At 37.2% G+C, this 24,668-nt stretch overlaps 1 protein-coding gene and 1 long non-coding RNA gene across 16 annotated transcripts in view; one reads left to right on the forward strand and one right to left on the reverse strand.

Moving 5' to 3' along the window:
• The window catches only part of Numb (NUMB endocytic adaptor protein), a 148,664-nt gene that overhangs the window by 5,469 nt on the left and 118,527 nt on the right, over positions 1-24,668 (reverse strand). For 13 of the 15 annotated variants that reach the window (XM_010645442.3, XM_010645439.3, XM_033766670.1 and 10 more), the window contains 5 exons: positions 15,153-15,227; positions 10,197-10,337; positions 8,124-8,328; positions 5,107-5,400; positions 3,374-3,523 (listed from right to left, as the gene is read on the reverse strand). In XM_010645442.3, the coding sequence (XP_010643744.1) occupies positions 3,374-3,523; positions 5,107-5,400; positions 8,124-8,328; positions 10,197-10,337; positions 15,153-15,227 (865 nt within the window). The remainder of the gene's footprint in view (positions 1-3,373; positions 3,524-5,106; positions 5,401-8,123; positions 8,329-10,196; positions 10,338-15,152; positions 15,228-24,668) is intronic. The other 2 variants (XM_033766673.1, XM_033766671.1) reach the window with 1 other exon arrangement.
• On the forward strand, positions 10,451-24,428 carry LOC109117368. Its single transcript, XR_002024664.2, has 3 exons — positions 10,451-10,528; positions 21,897-22,002; positions 24,378-24,428. It is a non-coding gene; the product is annotated as an uncharacterized LOC109117368 (long non-coding RNA).

A 24,668-nucleotide genomic window follows, 5' to 3' on the forward strand; every position in this document is an offset into this window, starting at 1 on the left:
ACAGAATTAATGACAGAAAACTTCCCAGAGGGGAAGAATTTGACATTCAGATAACTGAGGCATATAGGACCCCAAATAGCTACAATCAAAAAATCTACACCTAGACATATAGTAATCAAGATCCCAGAAACCCAACAGAAGAACAAAATACTACAAGCAGTAAGAGAAAAGAAACAAATCACATGCAAAGGAAAGCCCATCAGAATCACAGCAGACTTCTCAACACAAACCCTTAGGGCAAGGAGAGCCTGGAGTGAGATATTTCAAGTACTAAAAGAGAACAACTTCCAACCTAGACTGATATATCCTGCAAAACTCTTTCAAAATGGATGGGGAAATAAGATACTTCCAAGACAAAGAACACCTGAGAAACTACACGAATACCAAACCAGCACTATAAGCAATTCTAAACAATATCCTAGAAAAAGACAATGAAGGTAACAACACCATGAGGCCCAACAGAGCAAATCAAATAGGCAAGGCAAGAAACTAAAAGGAGAAGGTGAAAAAGTAAAAAGAGTCAACAAAAGGCCATAACAGGACAATAATAAGTCAGTACATATCAGTTATAACCATCAATGTCAATGGCCTCAACTCACCAATCAAGAGAAACAGACTGGCAGAATGGAATAAGAAGCAAAATCCAACAATATGTTGTATACAAGAAACACACCTAGTGCAAAAAGAAGCCCACAGACTGAAAGTGAAAGGATGGAAAAACAGTTCTCCATGTGACAGGAGCCCAGAAAAAAGGCAGGGTTAGCAATCTTATTTGCAGACAAAGTAAACTTCAAACCAAAACTAATTCTAGTATTATAGATATAAGACAGTACTGTATCATACCTCTGTGAATGTAAAATATCTTGTACCTGCTTTATGATACATAGTAGTGACTGTGCTTTATCAGAGCTATTTTTAATGAAGTTATTCTAGAATGTTCTCTTTCCAGATGATGATTAAGATGCTAATAAAAGAAATGGTGCCAGATACTACAACAGCAACAGAACTTTGCTGTTTTCTGGGTATTATTCTTCTCTTTGTTTTTTTGTTTTTGTTTTTTTAATGGAGTGTGATGAATGTCTATAATTTTGTTCAGATGACTGCAGAACCTGGAAAAGCTGTTGCTGCTATTGATGCATAACATACTGCTATTATTGGTCTTATTATATAAATATAAAATATATATATATATAATTTGAATTTTTGGAAACTTTAACTGTGCTGTCAACTGGAAAAAGTTATCCCAATTTACTGTGTTGAGTTGGTATTGTACAAAAATTAACAGCCATATTGGTCTAGAAATGTTCATTTTTTTTTTCCATTTCTACAGGGGTAATGCACTGTATTAAATATGTAAGGTCATATCTACGTGGGTTTGATTACAGAAACTAATAAAGTATTTTCTAAATAATGAAAAAAAGAATAAGATAAGACTACAAGAACAAGAAGCAACTTAAATATGTTCAAGGACCATTTTCATCTTCAGAATTAAGGATTATTTTAATTTTATATCATTGTCTTTTCTCTTTTATTTTCCTTTTTAGTTTTATTTTTAGGATTCCCTATTTTTAATGTTCCTATAGAGATTTCTTTAACTGAAATACCAAATAGTTTCTCTGGTGTGAAAAACTTAATAGTACACAAGATCCTAATGAGATAATTAGTAATGTGAAATAGGAAGTAAAGGGCTAAAGGTGTAGGGAAAGTGGGAATGGTGGGGGAAAGGTAATAAGGGAGAGGAAAAAATAGAGAAAATGAAAAAATGGAAATAAAGTGTTTGTAAATGGGGAAGGGAGGAGGGGGTGAAGGGAGGGCAGGGACAAAGGGAAAAAATGAGAATCAAGACCTATCATGTAAAGGTACAGGATCCCAATAATGAATGTAATTGTATTGTATACCTAGAATGTACCAATAAACTCAATAAAAAAATTTTAAAAAGATCTATCTATCTATCTATCTATTTTTTTGGTACTGGGGATCGAACTCGGGCCCTTGTGATTGAGAGGCAGGTGGTGGCATCACTGAGCTAAATCCCTGGCCCTAAAAATGATCTATCTATAGATCGGGATTCCTGTAAAAGGCAAGAAAAGGACTATGTTCTATTCAGTTCCCTATACCCAGTGTCTTATACACAGGCATGGTCAGTAGAATGCAATGTGTGCTATATTCAGAAAGATCTGCATTAAAATCCTAGCTGTATGAGTTGGGCATTTACTTAACCTGAGCATTGTTTTTTAAATCCATACTGCTTACCTCAAAGGTTTGTTGTTGAATTAAATAAGATAATGCATGAATACTCACCACAATCATGCCAGGCACTGTGCTTAATATATTGTGCCTATCCTTATTACCACTAGTATCATAAATATTTGTTAATGAGATAAAAGGCTATTTGGTGACACGACAAAGGTTTGGTGTGAGGGAAGGAGGAGAGAAGAGAACAGAACAGAAAAGAACAGAAGAGACAGGCAGACTCTTGGAGTTAAAGAGTATAGCAGCATCCTGCAACAGGAGCAGGGATCAGTCTCCAGGGCACAACTTTCTCTGAGATCTCTTTCAAAGAAGAATGAAAAAAAAAAGGATAATTATAGGAACTTAGAGGAACTCAGATTAGGAGCCTTCAATTTAAGTTATATTCTTTGTTGATCTGAGTCAATGCCAACTATTCAACATCTCTGAAAAAACAATTTGTAGTAAGTCTTCACTTGCAAGATCAAACTTTAGGACATTGTTACAGGAGATGAACTAGACAGCCAAAAGAAGTGCCTTTTCTTCATGAACCTCTATGACAGGACAGAGACGAGGTGTGTCCAGGCTTCTCAACCTGGGTACAGATGATAGTTTGGGTCCAATAATTCTTCCTTGTGGGTGCTGTCCTGCGCTTTGAAGGAGGTTTGGCAGTATCCCTGACCTCTATCAAGTTGCCAGCAAAAACAATCCTCACCCCAACTTGTGAAACCTCAAAATGTTTCCATACAATGAATGCCAAACTTGCCCTGAAGGGGCAAAACTGTACCAGGTTGAGAAGCACTATGCTAGAATCAATCTGATGACTGTTGCTTCTGGAAAACTGGCTGGATACTCTGACCCTTAACTGTCAAGTGGCAAGTCAAGCAGTGGACTGGGGTTACAGAATCTCCCACTAGAAGGGACAAAAGACAGGCATGGCACATGCATGCAAAATGATGAATGCAGATAGCTTGGGAAACAAAGCACAAAGACATTGCATAATAGGCAAATCAGTATCTAAGACATTGACAATGGGTCTGCCCAGCTCTTGGGAAGCTGAGGATGCCAACTTATAGTTAGTGACCAGTGAAATAAGGGCACTATTTTAAAAAAAGAAAAGCAGAGCAGGTCTGGGGGCACTGACCTTGGAAGGCAGGAGACTGTGGTGCCACCACTGTCACTGGTTTGGTCATTGGGGCAGATGAGAAGGGGTCCTCAGAGGGTGTGCTGAAGGCATTGGTGATCTGTGAGCATAGGGAACTGATGCTCTCTGCTTCTCCTTCTACCTCTGGCACTGTAAGGCAGACAGAAAATGGTTCCACACAGAAAAATGGAATAATTCTGAACTGACAGTATGATACCAGCTGGCATTTTATGCTGTATCTTTTTGTGGAAGGAAAAGGCTCAACTTTCTGCTGAGGCTATAATAGTTTCCAAAAATTTACTACCATTTCATTGGCTTTTCTAATGGAAAAGTATAAAATTGTCAAAAATGCATGTACAGAGATACATATTTTTTCCTTAAACATCTCCAAATTTATTTCATTTTCTTGTGACACTGTTACGAATTTAATATCCTGTCTCTTTTTGTGCCAACATATTCAACTACCTAGATCTTTTTGGAAGACACTGCAATCTATTTGCCTTCTAACCAGTTCCCATGGCTGTGGTTTGAGTTAAATTCTGGAGCCATTAAGTAATTCAGAAAAATGGGGTAAAGTCCAGGCCACCAGTGGATGTGCAGTGCTTTTCTCTGCAATAAACTAACCATGTCATCACTCATTTTTCTCTAAAGTCTCTAGCATCAAGTATGTCAACCATGATAACATGAAAAAGTGAACTTAAGTGTAGGACTCTGGAGTTTTTGTTCTTAATACTGACTCTAGGATACTTTTGTAACACCGAGAAAGCTAATTATGTGTGCCGAACCTTTGCTCATCCATGAAAAGAGAATAGTTTTTGTTCTCTACCTGTTTCCCCAGAGGGAAACTGAAATGAAGTACTTGAAATATCTGGGGTTTCAGATTTTAAAGGCATTAAAAGCTGAAAAGACCTTCAGTGATTATTTAGTCCAACTGCTTGTTAGGCCTAGTTTTATCTGTCAAAAGAACTCACCTCTCTGTACCTTTGTACCACTATCAGTAGGAGAGCCTACTGAGACAGAACATCCTCATACTCTATAATCAAATACTTTGACATGTTTCAGAGGGAAGTAAAATAGGGCTCATGAAAGTATTGGCCAGATCTAACACTTTAGCCCCGGATCACACGAGGATAGAGGTTAGAGGCTGGCTCAGCCAAAGAGGCTACACAAAGGCCTGTGTGGCAGTTTTGAAAGAAAGATAACGAATGAATGTGAACAAGTCCACTGCCTCTGATAAACAACAGATCTTAGATTTATACAAGAGACCCATTTGGAGTTTCCGTTCTGTGAAGCCAACCAGCCACAAGAACAATAACACTTATCCATTTCTTCTGGTACATCTGCTGGTAGTGCTATTTAATTGTACATGTTTCTAAAGCCTTTTTAATTAATTATCTCTTGGGTCCCAAGTGGCAGAATAAGAATGGAAACTTGAAACCTTTAATGTTTGGAAATAGCCTGGCCGAGAGGTAATGTGGGACATCAGGACAAACCATAAACCTTATGGCTCAGACTAGAAATTCCATCTATTTGTTGAAGAGACATTAATGATTCACATCCTCTCCACAGACCTTTGTTTTCTCTTTTTTGTCACGAGAAATTACATAAGATATAACCACCAATGAGCCTCAGAGCAAGTGGGTGGTTTAATGGGATCTGTGTCACCACTAGAAGTGATGACACTGCTTCTGTGCCAGGGAACCATGGCGGGAGCCAGGTGCACGCTGCGTTACCTGCATTTTTAATGGGGAAATCAGTCTTCCTCTGCATGGTGGAAGGCAACTCGTTGATGCGTAGGGATAACTGGCGTTTAAAGGGTGACATCTTCTGGCTAAGAGCAGGAAATCCTCGGAAAGAGCCCTGGCGAGCAAGTTGTTCAATCGGTGCGTGGCGGCGCGGAATGGCATGAGGGTTGTTCATCTCCAAAGAGGCAGTGGTGTCCGAAGCGGGAGAGGTGGGAGAGGATGGGGACGGGGCAGTGTTGCCAGCAGCCACTGATGAACCAGCAGCTGTCTTATCTGTTTCAGCTCAAGAATCAAGAGCAAGAGGACCTTAGCAATGATCTTCAAATATTCTGAATTTAGAGCTGAGTACTACAAAAAACCTCATCCTTCCCAATGTGTCCTAAGACATGTTAGAAGCAGTATTTGTCACATTGCATATTTATGAAACAAATATTAGATCCTTTATTCTCATGCGGTGACTTATAAATTAAGGCTTTCAACGCAATTTTTAAAATCCAGTTCCAATTAACTTCTCGTGTGAGGTCCTTTAAAGAATGATAATTCATGGTTTTCAGTGTTTTGTTTGGGGGGTGACTTTGAGAGTGGCAGAGCCAGAAAGCTCTGAGTTTTTAAGTGTCAAAAATCTTTAAAGCATAAACAATGTACTTGTGGTTCATTTGAATAAAAGAATGCAAGAGGAAAATTTTAAATTGGATTAAATCTAAATATATGACTGCTTTCATGTGAGTACAGTGGAGTCCCATTCTTGTGTGAGTGCATGTGTGTGTGCATGATTCTGTGTACTGAACCTAGGGCTTCTGCACTGAACAACATCCCCAGACTTGAGACAGGGCTTTCTAGGTCACTAAGTTGTCCAAGCTGGGCTTGAACTTGTGATCCCCTCCTGCCTTAGCCTCCTTGAGGGCTAGGATCACAAGTGTGAGCCACCGTTCCACTGTGATTGAGGCAAATCTCTACCCCACACTTCATAATCCATGTAGATTTGAAGACTCGATCTCTGTGTCAGATGCTGTGCATAGCGGTATTACTTGGTGGTATCAAAGAATATGCCTTCCGAGGTGGGACTCTAGCTCAGTGGAAGAACACTTGCCTAACACGTGTGAGGCCCTGGATTTGATCCCCAGCACCACATGCACATGGCCTTCGGTCTGAAAATTACCATAGCACACAAAATAATAGCCATGCTGGGAATTTTCAAGAAAAGCTAGCATGACTTGTTTTGAGAGGGGATTTCATTGGTCTCTAACTCCTGGGCTCACATGATCCTCCTGTCTCAGCCTTCCAAGTAGCTGGGACTATATAAGCACACACCACCATGCCTGGCCAGCATATGTTTTATTCTTTGCTATCCTGGCACAAATGTTTATAAGAAATTAGAAAAAAAATCACTCTTAACCGAGTGCAGTGGAGTATGCATGTAGTCTCGGCTACTTAAGAGGCACCTAAACCCAGGAAGTCTATGTCCAGCTTGGTCAATATAATATAATATCGGCCTGACCGCCACACCCCCTCACCATCAACAATTTCAATAAATACTATCTATGTATGCTTTTTGGGAGTTCTTAAGAATTAGAGCTATTTGGGTCAGTATTAATGATGTTGTTCCAAAATGGCTGGTTTAGAAACTAGGAGGACATAGTGAAAAATTAATAAAATTATATTAATGTCTATTAGTTATACCTATTTATGCACCTCTTGTTGGTTATGTACAAGAATACAAACATTTTTCCCAAGCACTATTAGTTTTAAAATGTACCCAACCAGCTAGATATGGTGGGGCATGCCTGTAATCCCAGCACTCAGGAGGCTGAGGCAGGACGGTTGCTGTGAGTTCATGGCCAGTCTCGGCTACACAGTGAATTCAAGGCCAGTGTAAACTATATAGCAAGACCACGTCTCAAGAAACTTTAACAAAACAAAAAACCAACCCAACTTTACAGACTATTGAGTAACTCTAACATTTGCACAGATATTTCTGCTATGATGCCATGTGTATCTAACTTGAATTTTAAACCTAGCAGGATTCTGGGAAAGAGTTAGGGGCTCACCCCTTCAAGCCTATCAAGTTAAATGACTAAAGCATTAGAAATTACAGCAATAATTTAATGAATACAGTATCACAGTTAGATCTCTGCCAACATCATAGTCTGGGCTCCCTTTGTATTCCTAAACCCCAGGGCTTGTGTTTCTTCCTTCAAGGTGTAGGTCTTTGATGACATTTGCTTCTCATAGAGATCAGATACATTAAAATTAAAAATCTGTTCCAGGATAGGGCTGGGGGCAAGGGATGTCACTCTCACCTTCCCCAGGGGAGCTTACTATGCAGACATTCCTTGTTTAAGGACCTACTTGGTTAACGACTGTTCAACCTGAGAACCAAGGTGTTCTTTTTGGACTTATGACCCATCTTTTTTGTTCGTATAGTTCTGTTTATCTTGTTTATTCAGTATTGTAATTTTTGCTGATTGTACTGCATAGTACAGTACTATAGTTTTATGTCCTGTTATATATTACAGTACTGCATGTAAGAGTTATGCAAATAAAAGCAAAGTCATCAAGTTGGAGTTCCTCTGGCCATCTCTTTGTTCTGAATATTGTAATGTATGTACTATATACAATTCCTCATGTAGCAACCAACTTATTTAATGACATAGTTGCAGGAAGAGAACTCCCTCATTAAATGAGGAGTGTGTGTAATGCAAAGAGTAAACATTTTTAGGCCACTAACTAGCCATTCTAACGGAAGACACTCCTGTAAAATATTCAGCTCTGTTATTAAGGTTTTCATCTATTTCTAAAGTCATTTATTTTCATGGGGGAAGGGAGAGCTGCTGGAGATAGAGCCCAGGGCCTTACATATGTCAAACAAGTACTATGACTAAGCTACACTCACAGTCCCAAGGGTTCTCTCTATGAGACAGTCTGTCTCTGACAGCTTTAAAAATATTTAGCTGTTGGGGAAAACTGCATTAAATAAACATAGTGTGTAGTAGAACACATTGTACCTTTCTTGGCATCTTGCATTTGTTTCATAATCTCCTCTCTTTCTGCTTGTTCTGTAGCAGTTGTGACACGAAATGATCCTTCTCTTGTAAAAGTGGTCCGACTGGCATCAAAAGTAGCAGTCACTCCACATTCCTTCTCTCGCTTTTGCTTACGCTCTAGACAGGCTGCAAAAGCACAGCCTACTGCATGGCTCAATCTTTCACCCTGTAGAAAGCAAGGTTTTTAAATCTTTTTAAGAGTCACAAAACCAACAATTACATATACTCTTACCTGTTTTTACACAAGATCAAATGTTGCAAACTCCAGCTTAGAACTAAGCTTTAATATATCACCACCTTCAATTTAGATAAATAGTATTAGAAAGTTCTTATGAAACTTCAATTATGTTAACTGTTACAGTCCTTAGGTAAAGTGATCACAGCAACCTGTGTTTTTGTGAATAGACATAGGGAGGTCCTTATTACTAAGCCTCCATTTGTCACGTCAGCTCTGGCCACCATCAGCTTAGGACACACTGCTCAAAGGTCTAAGCCTTTACACATAAAACTCTAGCTGTGGGCTGGGGATTTAGCTCAGCGGTACCGCGCCTGTCTTGAAATCACAAGGTCCTGAGTTCGATCCTTGGTACCAAAACAAAAAACAAACAAACTCTAGCTGCTCTTCAGGCAAAGACTTGCAATATGTAACAGCATTTCTAAGAAACTATGGAGAAGGCAGGGCAAATTTCAGGCACTTTACATTCTCAAAAGCATAGGGAAAAAAACCCCCCAAACTTAAAACTTCTAATAAATACAACTCCTAATTAAAGATTTAAAGGAAAGCTTAGCTTCCTGTTTCCCTTTTCTGAATGCTTCCCATCCCTGCCAAGCAACCTGCTCACTGAAGGCCTCAGTGCATTTAGACTTTCCCTCATGCCTCCCCTATCTTCTTTTAGATCTCTCATACCCCCAACTCTACCTCCCAACCACACACAGGTGAAAGAGAAAATACGTTTTCACCTACACTCTCTACTTACAAATTAAACAGCTAAACGGATTTGCTTGAGCATGAGAACAGACAGGAGCTTATATAAATACTGCTTTATAATATACTCAATTATCCAATTTAATAAGTCCAATGGATGTATTTTACCAGCGTTATCTGTATTTTAAATCATATCCCTAACTCTAGAACAAACAGGGGATGATATAGTAACGGTCAACGTCATTCACAGTAAGAAGAGATATTTGGGACAGAGAGGCTTTCATGGTATTACTTTACAAAATCAAACCTATGTTGGTAGCTGCTCCTTTGTATATCTGTGAACAAGTTATTTCATTGGATTTTTACATGCCAGTATCAGATATCAGAAGGAAAGGTAATGTTTAAAATGCTTTTTGCCCTAAGATTTTATATGACTATGATCCTTTTTTGACTGTTTAAAGACTGTTAAGACTTACTCTGTGAATTCACATAATTTTCAACTTCCCAGTAGGATAAATATAAAGCTAGGGTGTTGAATCCATTTGCATTTGAGCAGAGCTCTATTATGAGGACAAAGTTATAGGCCACAAAGATTTATTATTTCTCTTAGGCTGGGGGAGAAGTTATTTTTGGTACTGGGGCTCAAACTCAGGCCCTTGCACTTGTGAGGTAGGCGACAGAGCCACTGAGCTAAATCCCTGGCCAACCCCCGCCCTTTTTATTAATGACTTGGGTATTTCATAATAAATATTTGCCTTCAAGAGACTCAATTTTTTTTGTTCTTGTTTTGTTTTTTGAGACAGGGTCTTGCTATATATATATATCTTTATCTATATTTGTATCGTATATTTACCTCAGGCTGGCCTTGGACTCACTATGTAGCCTAGGGTGGCCTCAAACTTGCAACCTTGCTGGGATTACAGGCATGCACTACCATGCCTGGTAAGAAAACACTTTTACCAGAGTGTAAACTACCTCAGAAAAAGAAAGAAGTCTTAAAAGGCACTTCCAAGAGCAGCTCTAGCATCATGTATTGCTGAAAGGGTAGTGGAAACTGCTTGAGATGACCTAGAAGGAGCTCAGCTGAGAATACTCATTGTTGGACTCACCGTGTCCTTGACAGCCATGAAACAGTGACAGATCCAGCGCCGAGTGGTGCCATCACGGCAAATATAAGAGAAGGCTCTGTCAAAGTTCCTATCTGGGGCACAGAAAGAAACTTTCTCTATTGTCTGGTCAACTATGAGGTCCTAGAAAATGGGAAATACGAGGGAAAAGAATACTTATGAGGTTATTCAGTCAGTCTTCTCAGAATTCACACAGAATGTTTACGTCATAATGCAGTATCTCTAATCTGATGCAGCTTGGCTAGGGAACAGGCATTCTGCATCCAGGAGTTTAAAGACTGAGTATCTGACTTAGAAGACATCCACTTGCCCAGGTGGCTTTCTCATTTTATCTACAGCTTCTAAAATGTATGTTGGTTGATTCTAGTTTCAGATCTTTCATGGGAGATGTCATGTACAATTTGACAACATATATAAAAATCAATATATTTAACCCTTTTGGATTGTTTGCAAATATAAACAAATAAAGACATGATAGCCATGTTCCTACTGTTCTTTTTCTCACTGAGTTTACTGGTACATTTTAGGTATACAGTACAGTTACATTCATCATCGGGATCTTATACCTTTACATGACAGGTTTTGATTCTCATTTTTACGCCTTATCCCTGCCCTCCTTTTACCCCCTCCTCCCTTCCCTATTTACAAATACTTTATTTCCATTTTTTCATTTTCTCATGTTTTTTTTCTTTTCCCTTATTACCTTTCCCCTACCCTTCCCACGTCCCCCACACCTTTAGCCCTTTTCTTCCTATTTCACATTGTCAATTATACCATTAGGATCTTATGTACCATTATAGCTTTTCACACCAGATAAACTATTTGGTATTTACACATGTGTGACTTATTCATTTCACTTAGGAGTATATCCTCAATATGTATCCATTTTCCTATGAATGACTCTAATTTCTCATTCTTTATGGCTGAGCAGTATTCCATTTTATAGAAAAACCACATCTTCTTTATCCAGTCTCCAACTGATGGGCAAATGGGCTGTTTCCAAGTTTTAACTATTAAAAACTCTGCCGCTATAAACATAGGTGCACATATATCACTGTCATATGATTCTTTTGGAAAGATACCTAGCAGAGGGATAGCTGGGTCAAATGGAACCACTAATCCTAGTTCTTTAAGGTATCTCCATATTGATTTCCATAGTGGCTGCACCAGTCTGCACTCCCACCAACAATGGAGAAGGGTTCCTTTCTCCCCATAATCCTGCCAACATTTGTTATTGGTTGATTTCTTGATAGCAGCCATTCTTTGTGGGGTGAGGTGGAATCTCAGTGTAGTTTTCATCTGCATCTCTCAAATGACCAGTGATGTGGAACACTTTTTTGTTCCTACTACTTTTGTTACACTAGTCTGCACAGTAATATATACTGTTCTGCATACTGTTCTTTTCAACTAATAATATATCCCATTCAGTGAAAAATTATTTTTGGTAGTACTGGAGACTGAACCCAGGGTCACACACTGAGCTACATTGTAACCCTTTTTATTTATTTTAAAAATTTGAGAGAAGGCCTCCTAAGTTGCTTAGGCTGGCCTTGAACTTGCAATTCTCCTGTCTCATCCTCCCTCAGGTAATGTATTTTTTCAGGTGCAGAACTTCCATTTGGTCCTTTTTAAGCTTATTTTCTAAGATTTTCTAGCTATTCACTCAACATGAATATATTTTTCTTTACATCACTGAGTATGGTTATAATATCCACTTTAAAAGTCTGCCAATTCCAATATCTAATTCAGGTGTGTCCAAATTGTAGCCTGGGGAGTTATATGGCTCTGAACAGTTGATAATGCGGCCCTACAAGATCGACTTTTTAATTATGTGATTCTTAGCAACATTTTTCATGACCTGACTGTGTGCTGCTTGAGCATGGAATGCACAGGGTGACTAGGCTCACCTCTTGGGCCCAAACACAGTCAGATCAAAACTCTCATGTATCAAGTGTCATGCTCTTGTGCAACCTGGTGAATGAAATGATTACTAGTAATAGTATTTCAACCTATTTACATATGGTATATGTCTGTGAAAACAGGCATTTCTTGTTAATAACAAGACATACCAATTTTCCTTTTTAGTTGTTAACCTAGGGCTTATGTTATTTTGTAAAATAATATGTTAAAAGTTTTTTAGCAGCTGTGGTATGGAGGTATAAAAATGTACCAAAGTTGTTTTGCTCACCATTTTGGTTAGAATTACATATGCAATATCATGAATGCTAAAATGGTTATTAACTTATGGAATATACAGAATTGAAATCAGACATTCAACTCAAACAAGTATCTGATTATTTCCCTACTATACTTTTATAAGAACTGTTGTTCCAGAGAAAAATAGCCCTTGTTTTACAATCATCCCTTATTCATACCACCACTTTTTGGTAAGCATGTTCCTACCTTTATTACATATATGTAATGTGTACATATGTAACATAATAACAAATGTGTATATTTGTGAACTATTTTCAAGGATGAAGCATATAAAATATAAATTAGATTAAAACTGTTTTCTGACAAGCACTCTGAGAACTAAAACTTGCAACTACTTCCATAAACTACTCATGTTACAAAGTCAGGATCAAACACCCTACTGATTTTAGGTTGTCCTACTTTTTAAAATGTTACAATGAAAAATATAAAAAGGGAAGTTGGTTAGTTATTTCACAAGCTGCCCACGATAATTCCTCTTTACTCAATTTGGCCCAGGCCAGCCACAAGGTTGGGCACCCATGATCTAGGTCATCTTGAGGTTGGGTCTCTATTGTTTTCTGTGAGAATGAGTCACACTTTTCTGTTTATTTGTATGTTGAGTAATTTTGCACTGCATAGTAGACATTGTGCATATTATATATGGAGTGTCTGGATTTTGTTATATTCCTTGGAAGTGTTCTTTTTTTGGTTTTATCGGGTAACATTATATACTCAAACGGGTAACTCCATATTTTGGCCAGCGGCTCAAATCTGTTTCTATATTATTAGCTAGGCTATCTACAGTCTGCTTAGCAGCTATGTGGTGAAGGGACCAGAGATTTGGGCGGAATTTATGTACCTTCTTTGGCTCTCTCACAGCCAGGATTTCTCTTTCATTTTCTTGTGGCTGTTGTTGTGTCAAATTCTGTCTTCTGGTATCTTAAACTAGAAAGACTAAGAATTTTCTATTGTAGTTGGGGCTACTTTGTATGGTACAGACTAGTACTGTTCTCAGGGTAGAAACCTGAAATGGGAAATCACCCAGTGCTATTTCTTTCTTCTAAGTGTCAAATTCCCTCCAGAATCTAACTGCTTTGTGTTATTCTCTACTGCCTTCAAATGATTGCTTTGTTTTGTTCAAAATTTATAGTTGTTTTCAGGAAAGTCAGGTCAATATGAGCTTTATTCAACCATTGCTAGAAGTGAAACATACTGAAAATACTTTAAAAAATTGTTTTTCTTAATATAAATTCATTTTCTATCCACAGGTAAATGAATTTATCCCCTTTTCTAAGAAACTATCCAAGAATTACCTATCATACTCTTGAGTAGGGACACTATTAGAACCAAAACAGGCATGAGTGGGGAGACAGGACAAGAAAATTTGACAGTTTCTTGATTAAAGGTTAAGGACTTTAAATTTTGACTTCTATACCATGGTAAATTTGTGCGATCATGGCATGGCCTTAATATAAACACTGATTCTAACATTGTATTAGTCCCTACTTACAACTAAACACAAACATGGGAAGAGAGTGACACCCATCAATTGCCCATGTGGAAAGAACTAAATGAATAGAAGTAGCCACCAGGGGGACAGTAGCACTTCCCTCTACAGCACTGTATAAAACAACTTAAAGGCAGCTATATTAAAAACAAACAAACAAACAAACAAACAAAAAACACTCAAAATGATCAGGCAAGTTGCCTAAGAAAACTGCTCTTTTTCATCAGACTTTCTCCCTGTCCAGTGACATTTGGATTTTGTTATGTTTTTGTACCAGGGGACAAACTCAGGACCTTGCACTTGCAAGGCACAGTGCCACTGAGCTAAATCCACGATGACATTTGCATTTTTTGAATGCAATAATTTTTTTGACTTCAGGTCTCTTATAAAATTTTAGTTTCTAGACACACTGTCTTTGTCTCTAATTTTAGTCATTTAGCATTAATTTTTCTACATAGGATTAGAAATATTGTTTAGAGGGCTGGGGATTTAGCTCACTGGTTCCACCACCTGCCTCAAAAGTGCGAGGACCTGAGTTCAATGCTGGGTACCAAAAAAAAAAAAAAAAAGAAAAAAAGAAATATTATTTAGATGTTTTATGCTACAGAATAATGATATTGTTTGGATCCTAAATAAATGTAAACTAATGAGCCATTCACTAGTGCTTAAAACTTAATTTAAATTGGGTTTTCAGTTCAATAGGTTAATTAGTTTGTCTAGCACTTTCAAAAATGTTTTCTTAAGGAGTAAGAAAAAAATTCAGATGTGGCTGGTCATCTTTTAAAAATTTTTAACTATGGAAAAGGATGCATCATCTCTTACATTTGTGGGGGTGAAACTTTTAAAAATACATAGAAACAAAAATAGAACTCAGAGTTTCAACATTAAATGTTAACAGTATATGTTTCGTTTTTGTTTTTGTGGTACCGGGGATAGAACTCAGGCCCTTGTGTTTGCAAGGCAGGCTGTGGAACCACTGAGCCAAATCCCCAGCCCAATATTAACAGTATATTAAACATGCTATGTGCTACACAGAATAAAGCATTGAGAAAATCCTACTTTTCAAGAGGTAAATGAGTAAATTGGTATCTTGAACTTTAAATAGTATCCTGAAAGACTGTACTCTGGACAAAGTGAAAGGATATAGAGTCATTCAAACAGATTAATAGCATTATATTTATCATTAGAGATAAAAAAAAATCACATGAGCAGTCGTAAACTTATAAAAATCTTACCTTTGTTTTTTCATCCACAACTCTGAGTCCATCTGCTGATACCCACAGGACTGCCTTCACTGCTTTCTTTCCAGTCTTTTATGAGAAACCAAAAAAAGGAGAGGAAGGGGGAGACATATATAATATTTAAAAAAGGTAACCTTCCGCAGAAAACACTGACCACTGCCTTCAAAAGTCACAAGTACAGATGAAATCCAAGTTCAGGAGGGGTGCCCAAAGCCAGATACTCAAACCAAACTGCAGAAACATTCAGGAAAAAAACAAGCCAAAGCCATTATTTTAGGAACACAATGCAAAACAATAAGAAGTAAGGGGAAAGGAATAAATGGAATCAAAACCAAGATATCACATTCCATAAAGGGCAAAGAATTCATAAGTAGATTCTTCACCCATTAAAAAAATCAAAACAACCAAGAGTCAGGTAAGTATTAAATACATAAGGAGTTACACCACAAGTAGCATCTACAAGTGTATTTAGCATAGGAAGTAACAGCTAAGTCTAAATTGAGATGCTGACAATTCTATCCTCTGTTGCCAGTGAGTACAGCAGGACCCTTGGTTACCCAACATTTTCAAGTTTAAAAAGTCAAGAATTCTTCATTATTCTATTAACAAAGTTTAAAAACCACTCTTTCACCTCTGAAGATTAACACAAAACTAGTTTATTTTTTATTTGACATTAAGTGCCATGAGGCCATTTTCAGGATACAAGAAGATTTAGACAGTACAGAGAAAACTGTCTTCTAGCATGAGTTTCCTTTTTAATTGTCTGAGAAAGTCTGTGGCATAAAAGAATCACATGAGAACAAGATGATATATTTTTTTCTGTGATGGAACAGAATAGTAACTTAATAATATCCTTTCTTCTTAACTGCTCCAAAGATACGAGCAAAATAAAGCAGAACAAAGGCTGAGAATGAGTATCAGATTATCATAAAAGTACAAATCAAAGGAACCTGATGCTAAGTTTGGAGCAGTCTTCAGAATGGACAAGTGAGATTAACTAGCTGCTTACCAGTGTCCTCTACAGGTGTCCCAGTCTGGGAATCCTTGATATTGGAGCAAGGCCTTACTTAAATGAACTGGTGTAATTCACTTCAGGCGCATTATCTCTACCACCACCACCAGCACCACATATCTGATGGATGCTTATAATTTGTTAGCCAGGGGAAATACCTGAAGAACTCATAGTCCACTGAAAGGTGACACTCAGATAAACACAAAATAAATCATACAATAGCAAGTGGTAGGGTACAGCTGAAAATAATTAGAGTAATGTCAGAAAGAAGGCACAATCAAATCTATCTGTGGAAGTGGGGATGGCTATACAAAGATGATTGAACTAGATCCTGAAATTATTTTTCTTGATGCCCTAGGAAGCGGGTAGGGAGGCAAGGGAGTAACAAGAGGTAGTGAAAATGTAACGGAGAAGAAACATTAGTATGTGTCGTGGAGACACACAACATGAAAGCCTGGGGCTCTGTAAATATTTCAGTGTGGCTTGAAAGTAGGCTGAGTGACTGATGTGCAAGAAGAGAAAAGTAGTAGGAGATACATACTCATAGAGGGTCTTGTTTGCCTCTTAATTCTATGGGCAATTAGAAGCTACTGAAGGAATTTCAACACAATGAAACATTTACTTTTGTTGTTTTGTTTTGTTATTGAGATCTAGCGCAGGGTTTCTTGCACACTAGGCAACCATTGAATCACTGAGTTACATCCTCAGGCCTCCTTTTTTTTTTCTGGTACTACTAGGAATTGAACGTAGGACCTTTGCATGGAGCTATACCCCCAGCTTTTTTTTGAGACAAGGTCTCCCTAAATTACTAAATTGCCCAGGCTGGGCTGGAACTTGTGATCCTCTTGCCTCAGTCTGCACAGTGCTGAGATTATAGGCATGTGCCATTATATCTGGGTCAGATTTGTGTTTTTAAAACATTACCTTGAGAGCAGTGTATAGGGGTTAGAAAAGGATTCACCAGCAGAATGAGTACAGAATCCCAGGTGTGAGAAAATAAGGGTTGAGTTCTCTTTGGTGAGATACATAGGGGATGTGAAGATTTTTGGTAAATGTTATGAAGAAATTGAGGATTCCTCTGGGGTCCTTGATTGGGTAACTGGGTGAAGAGGGTACCATCACCTAAAAGCACAGTACATATGCAAAAGCAAATGTGAGGGGGGAAGAATAGGCTTTCCAGAGTCCATGCAACATCTAGGCAGAGACACTCAATAGACAACTGGATATATAGTATGAAGTTGAAAAGAGAATTTTAAGATGGAATTTTTTATTTGGGAGACATCAATGATTGAAGTAATAAGAGGGCCAATGACACTAGGGAGAAGGGTTTTTAAAAAGTAATGAATTGTTGGAAGTATCATATGTGACCTAATAATCAAGAAAGCCAAGATGTGTCGGGGGATTTAGCTCAGTGGTTCCACTGCCTGCCTTGCAAGTGTGAGGACCCAAGTTCAATCCCCAGTACCAATAAAAAAGAAAGCCAAGATGTGAAAAGTGTCCACTGGATTTAGCAAAGAAGACATATTAGAGTGACAGAAGTTGATATGGTTAACTATAATGTGTCAATATGGCCAGGCTGTAGTTGTCCAGTTGTTTGTCAAACACTAGTCTAAAAGTTACTGTGAAGATATTTTATAGCTATGATTAATATTTATTATCAATTGATTTGGGTAAAGATTAGCTCTCATAATATGGGTAGGACTTGTAGAAGTTAGATTTGAACGAGATAAGTAAATGGAAGTCTATGAATAATAACTTCTCTTTTAAAAGCTTTTCTATAAAGCACAGGAGAGATATCGGGCAGCAGAGGCAGGGCAAAGGACCAAGGAATTTTATACAGTTTGTGATAAACTAGGATGTAAGCCTGAATTCAGTGTTATTATCCCTAAGCTAATAGCCCTCTGAGCTCCCATCTCTTCATCTATGAAATATTTGTAGGTTAAAAGGACTAGAGATTGTATATAGTACCTGAAATTTTTAAATATAGTAAATGACTGATACCCATTTATCATAATACTGCTGTTGATAAACTTTAAAAAACCTCTAATAGTAAAGTTGCTTGAAAGAGTCACTTTTAATGATAATGATGACAATAGGTCAGTTTATATGCTGAACAGAAATTGCTAATGTAAAGATAGTGATGATCGAAGGCCCAGGAAAAAGAGAATAATATACAGAACAAAGTCTTCCAGGAGGGAGGATGGAGAGAATAAGTTTTAGACAGGGATGTCCTTTCCTCTGGAATGGAGGGATGAAGTAAGACTAAAGAGAGCTGAGAGCTGGGTACAGTGGCACACATCTGTAATCCCAGGAGGGTGAGGCAGGATTACTTGAACCCAGAAATTCTTTGAGACAAGCCTGAGGAAAAGAGAGAGAAGAGGAGAGGAAGAGATTGTCTGGGGTTTGATTTTGGCTCTGCAACTTACTTTTATGACCAAGGGCAAGTTATTTACCTTCTCTATGCTTCAGTTTCTACATCTGTATAATGATGTTAATAATCTCATGTAACTTGTGGGATTAATGTATGTAAAAGGCTTAGAACTAGGCTGATCATATACTTTACCCTCCCTTTTAAAACAAAAGGGGGGCTATATTAAAACCTACAAGCAGGTACCACACTGGGGCTGTTCCAGGCAAAATGGGACAAGTCACCCCCACTGACAAAGGTAGTGCTCCTATTTAACAGATACTCATGTAACATTTAGTACTTTGCTGGAAGGTAGGCTCCATGGGGTCAGGAGTTTTTTCCATCTACTATATTGTTCACTGCTGTATCTCAGAGTCTGAACATTTCATGGGAAAAAAAGAGTTTAAGAAACATTTATTGAAAAAAGAAATTTGCTATCTATTGTAGGTTATGTAAGACAATGCCAGAGAAGATTGCTAGATGACAATGAAAATCCTGTGTAAGATATTTAAATTCGCAGTTTTATCCATCTGTATGTTGTATAATTATAACCTGCAATACTCAGCATCTAAGGCAACCGAAGGACAACTTCAAGTTTGGAAGACTGAAGGTGGAAAAAATAGGTCATTTTAGAATGAAACTGTTTTCCATTAGTTTTCTTATGACATCCAAAGAAATATATTTTCTTGGCCCAAGTCTATGGTTATGAAAAAACATCTGTGCTTTTTGAGTTATATGCCTTTATACAAACTTTTATGGTATTATACTAATGTATCAGAGTGAGGAATTGTGTCTGTCACATTTCAAGGCCTCTGATATCTCTAAACAGGAAGAAAACAGATATTCCTTTTGTATTTATTCACACATTTGGATGCCGGTTCTGGCATGCCACTAGAGTTTGCCACACAGGTACTTCTCCAGGCAGGTATGGAGATATTAAGATTCAAACACACCTGTACTTGAAATCAATATTTTCTCTCACAAATTCTATAGTAGAAACAATCTTGTAGTATTAAAAACTTTAGTCTTTCGTTCTGTTAATATAAATGAAGACATGTGGGCACTTTTAAGAAAAGAAGATAAAAGCTTTAAAACTATCCACTTAAACCAATCGCCCTAGAAAATCAGGTCAAAGTTACCTAACTGAAGGAACTGAATAAAAGAGGTAAGAATAAGTATGATATATAAACTTACATACACTTTAGTGGCACAAACACTCTGAAAAAAGACTGCATACCATAAGCACTAATAAAAATGTGGTTGTATGAAAGCAGATGTGAGACACTAAGAATTATTTAATTACCATTTTCCTAACATGTCCCATCCTAACAATTTCAAAGTTACAGGTGGAATTCACACTGACTACAGTTAATGTCATGCAAAAGTTTCAAATAAAGGTAAAACTGCTTATTCTACAAAGAAAGAAAATGGGTCTTACATGGACAGAACCTTAGTAACTTAGTGATATTTGAGGATTAAGCTAACATATATGTGAAAAATGACAAAGGCATAACTTCAAAGAAACTACTCTATTCTCTATATATCCTGCCTAGAATTTTTAAAAGTAACGTCTGCCTTAAGCTCCTTTTATTATGGGCAAATATAAACCAATAGCTGAATTGGTCAACAACCTATTACAAGTTATTAAACTGGAACATTTTCACGATGAGTAGAAGAAATCTACAGTCTTATCATGAAAAACACTTATCTTACATAAAACAGCTTCAGAAATGACACAGAAATACTAACAAGCTAAGCACACTTTAAGATTTTTTTTTCTCCTAAATGTAAAAGCTGCCCATAGTACAAGGCCAATTGAAATAACCTACCTATCCCCAGAGTATAATTTTTTTTGTTGAAACTATAAAAAATAAATTGAAAAAAGATGAAGATAACAAGTTGGTGATATTCTCAGTAGGCTGAAAGATTCTTACATTTCTTTATTTTACATATTGGTGTTATTCTGGGAGAAATAAGTTGGAATTAGAGGAAATACACTTTTAAATCATTTATATATCAAAGATTAGCAAGCTTTTTCTAAGAAGGCCAGACAGCAAAATATTATGGGCTTTGAGAGCCATGCAATTTCTACTTAAATAGTCATCTCTGTCAATGTAGCACAAAAGTAGCCACAGACAATAGGTAAACAAATGGACATGGCTTTGTTCCAATAAAACCTTATTTTTTAAAACAAATAGTGGGACATAGTCTGCCAATATTAGGACCTTTATAAAGTTTTCATTAACTATTTTTTGAGAGATCATTATTTGAAATATTACACCTATGTGAAATCACGTCCCTGATTTTGTCCCCTCCTTTTGACAAATGTATTTATGGCTTATTATTTTAGTATGCTAGGGACTCATATCTTAGGTGCTGTCCAAATTGAAACTTCTATGATTCCCAAGAGTACTAAGAGATAAGAACATGCAATTAACCAACATAAATAGAAGTAATATTTTGAAGGCAAGACAGTTACGCTGAGCATTACAATGGATAAGAGCAAAAAGGTTAAGTAGATGTTCTAATGTAAGTCAGAGTGGAGAAATGGATGAAGACACAAGGAAGCATAACTGGCATAGCTACGAGCTATTCAGAAGCAACAACATCAAGCAGACCAACTTGGTCAGGATGCACAGAGCAAGTCACTTTTTCTAAGCAACAATGATTTGCATTTTCACTGTGCAAAGTTCTTTCAGCTACAAACCAAAGAGGTCTTCAAGGGTACGCAATGTGTAAAGAATCGCTGCTCAGTCTTTCTGTCACACCTATACACAGAGATAACCCAATCATTACAGAATAATAACGATCAGCCAGGCAACAAAGACACAGCATGCCTTGTAATAAATGAACAAGAGACTTTTTTCACAGGGAACTTGGCTTCATTTTTTGTTTGAAAGTTGAGGAGAAAAGCTTTGACGTCTTTAATTTGGTATTTGAATTTCTGAACTGAAAGATGTAATGAGCAAATACAGCGAATACTGTATTCCCCAAAGCAGTGAAGGGATAGAAACACAGCTTTCTTTAGGATTTGAGATTGACACTCTAATGGTTACTTTACTACAAATATATTTCCTACTACCTCCTTTTCCCAGTACTGGGGGACTGAACATTGGACCTCTGTACTGAGCTACATCCCTAACTTTTAAAAGTTTATTTTAAGTTTTTATTTATTTATTTTTGGTACCAGGACCAAAAAAGGTACAAGGACCTAGTGCTTCTGAGGCAGGTGGCGGTCATTTTTTGTTTTTTAAATTTTGAAAAAAGGTCTTGCTAAGTTGCCCAGACTGGAACTAACCTCGTGGTCCTTCTGTTTTAGCCTCTCACAGTGCTGGGATTATAGGCATTCTGCACGTTCTTAAGAGAGGACCACAGATAGTCGTCTCCTTTAATAGGAGGGAAACAGCACATGAACACAGATGCAGGTAGGTGAGTGGATGTGGTAGATGATATATGTGAAAGTTTCCTGCTAATTGGTTTTATGAAGTAGGAAGAAAGCTGAAAAAAAGAACAAAGAAAGAAACTCTGAAGGTTGAAGGAAAAAAAGAGGCATGAAGTACTCATCTAAAATTGGGTTAAAAAGATCCATTCCTCTGTTGAAAACTGAGCTCTTGCTTGTCTTTGTATATGGATAGCGGGCGGCCTTGTGGGAGGCTTGCCGTGATCGGTACAGTGGTTAGTACTCTGCGTTGTGCATATGGACAGCACAATCTTTACCATATTTATGTACTGTGGCTTGAGAAACAATGGGTTGCCATGATTACAAATGAAAGGAATATAACTGAAGGTTGATTTTTAAAATTTATTAAAGGTCAGTGACTACATTTTTAACATACTAGTTGATTATGTCACAGGAAAAAAAAGCCCAAAGGTGAATGGAAATTTGAATACTCTTGCCTTTTCACTCCGCCATTTACCATAATAAACCAAATCCTAAAAAACCCTAGTAAAATGTAAAAGAAGGTAAAAGTTATACAAGGAGGTAATTTAAAAAGGATAAAAAGAAAAGGTAGCAGATATGGTCCTACTTTTAAGAAAATGATCCATAAGGAAGAAAGTGCTAAGGACAGTTTGTTATAGAGACATTAAAAAAAAAAAAAAGGAAATCTAAAACAATGTAGATATGAATACACTGATTTAAGAGTGCTCATAAATACCACAAAATGTTTTACCCTTAAGTATTAGGTAAAAACAATATAATCATATATTTCTTTTCAATTATGAATTCATTAAAACTTAACCTTTCCTGATGGTGTCATTTAATAATTACAGAAACATAAGAACTTGAAAAAAATTAACAATACTTCAAACACGATCTACTAGAACAAGTACTGTAACATTTTATTGATTTTTTTTATAACATTAGGATTGACAAAATAGCCCAGGGAGGAGTTCACAAACTCTCATACCCACAGGATTAAAGGCAGGTAACAAAATGAAGCACGATGAGTGCAAGGGACAATACAGAGTTGCAGGAACGGTGGTGAACAGGCAGCCCAAGGGCACAGCTGATATTCAGCTAAAGCCACTGTTGTCACATAGAAAGTACGCTGTTTTGCTAAATCTTTTCATTCTTTAGATGTCCTAGTTTTTGTGTGAAATCTCTCAATGTTTAAAATACCAGCAATGAATTCAAATTTATAAAATTTATAGACCATACAATGCATGTTTAAGGAAGTGTTCAGGACCTGGAGTTTTCTAGTGTCCTTGTATTAGCTATTTCTCCATTTCTTAGAATTAAGGTGTACATTAGCAGGGGCCAATACTTTTGAATGAAAGAATAGCAACACAGGGTAGGTGAAAGAACCTTGCACCAAGATTTCAGGGTAAGCACTGCCATTTATTACTAGCTAGGTGACCTCTTTGAGTTTCTGTTTATTCATTTGTAAAATGCAATGTTATGAAGTACTGTCTAATTCACCAAGCTGATTTAAATAGTAAGTTAGAAAGTAGGTCAAAGCACATCATAAACTATAAAGCTTGAGATAATTATGTTAAATGGCTTTTAAAAGAGATCTAATATAGTAACCTGAGAACATTTTCTATGTTGAGTCAGCTCCCTCATAAAATGAGAATACAGATAAGTTCATGGGGTTTCTCAAATATATTAAAACTGTAAATTCTTCTCAAATGTTGTGTCAAGTAATATTTGGCAAAAAAGCCTTTGTTTAGTATGACCGATTATATTAATGAAGCTTTCTTTCTTTTTTTTTCTTCTTTTTTGAGACAGATCTGCTATGTAGTTCAAGCTGAACTCATTATGTAGCCCAGGTTGGCCTCCTGCCTCAGCCTCCTAAGTGCTAGAAGTGTGCTACTAAACCTGGTGAAGCCCCTTTTATAATTTCTAAAAAGTTGAGTACATTATTGGATTTTGTAAGGCAATGAGCAATTTCATGTAGCCAGTTTAAAAAAACTTATCCAAGGTCCTCATTTTTCTCTCCCTTTTCTTTTATGATGTTTATAATGCAATTCTGTAACTAACCAGGTTTATCTGTTCTCTTCTGTTAGTTTCTGGAAATACTGCCCATAGTGGTCAGAGATAGGAGGCGATTTAGGGAAAAGAGGAAGCAAAGCATCCTGGCTATGAATCATGAATTCAGAATCAGAGCTAAGATAACAATTCTTCCATTTAACAGTTTCTAGATAAAAATTTCGTTCTTTTCCTTGTTACTGGGGATTGAACCCAGGTCCTTTGCAATGAGCTATATCCCTGGCCCTTTTTAAAAATTTTGAAACAGTGTCTCATAAGGCACTAAGTTGCCCAGGCTGGATTTGAATTTGCAATTCTTCTGCCTTACAGGTGTATGACAAACCATGCCCAGGGAAGAACCTTGTCTTATACGCTATGAGAGTCTTCATGTCCCGCTTTCATCAAACCACAGATGATCAAATGCAAATGAAGCTTCTTCGCCAGACTATTTCTTGTAGACTAGTGGGGATAAATTGAATGGTGACAGCTGAAAAGATTTAAAAGGCTTCAAATTAAACTTTTTTAAATTTAAAAGCATATCCTTGGTGCTGCTACCTATTCAAAGCTAAAGAACAATAAACTTGGAAACAAAAATGTATTTACTGGTTTGGGTACCGCCAC

This window comes from Fukomys damarensis, unplaced genomic scaffold (genome assembly GCF_012274545.1).
Source record: "Fukomys damarensis isolate Sample0158 unplaced genomic scaffold, DMR_v1.0_HiC HiC_scaffold_21, whole genome shotgun sequence".
NCBI classification, from domain to species: Eukaryota; Metazoa; Chordata; class Mammalia; order Rodentia; family Bathyergidae; genus Fukomys; species Fukomys damarensis.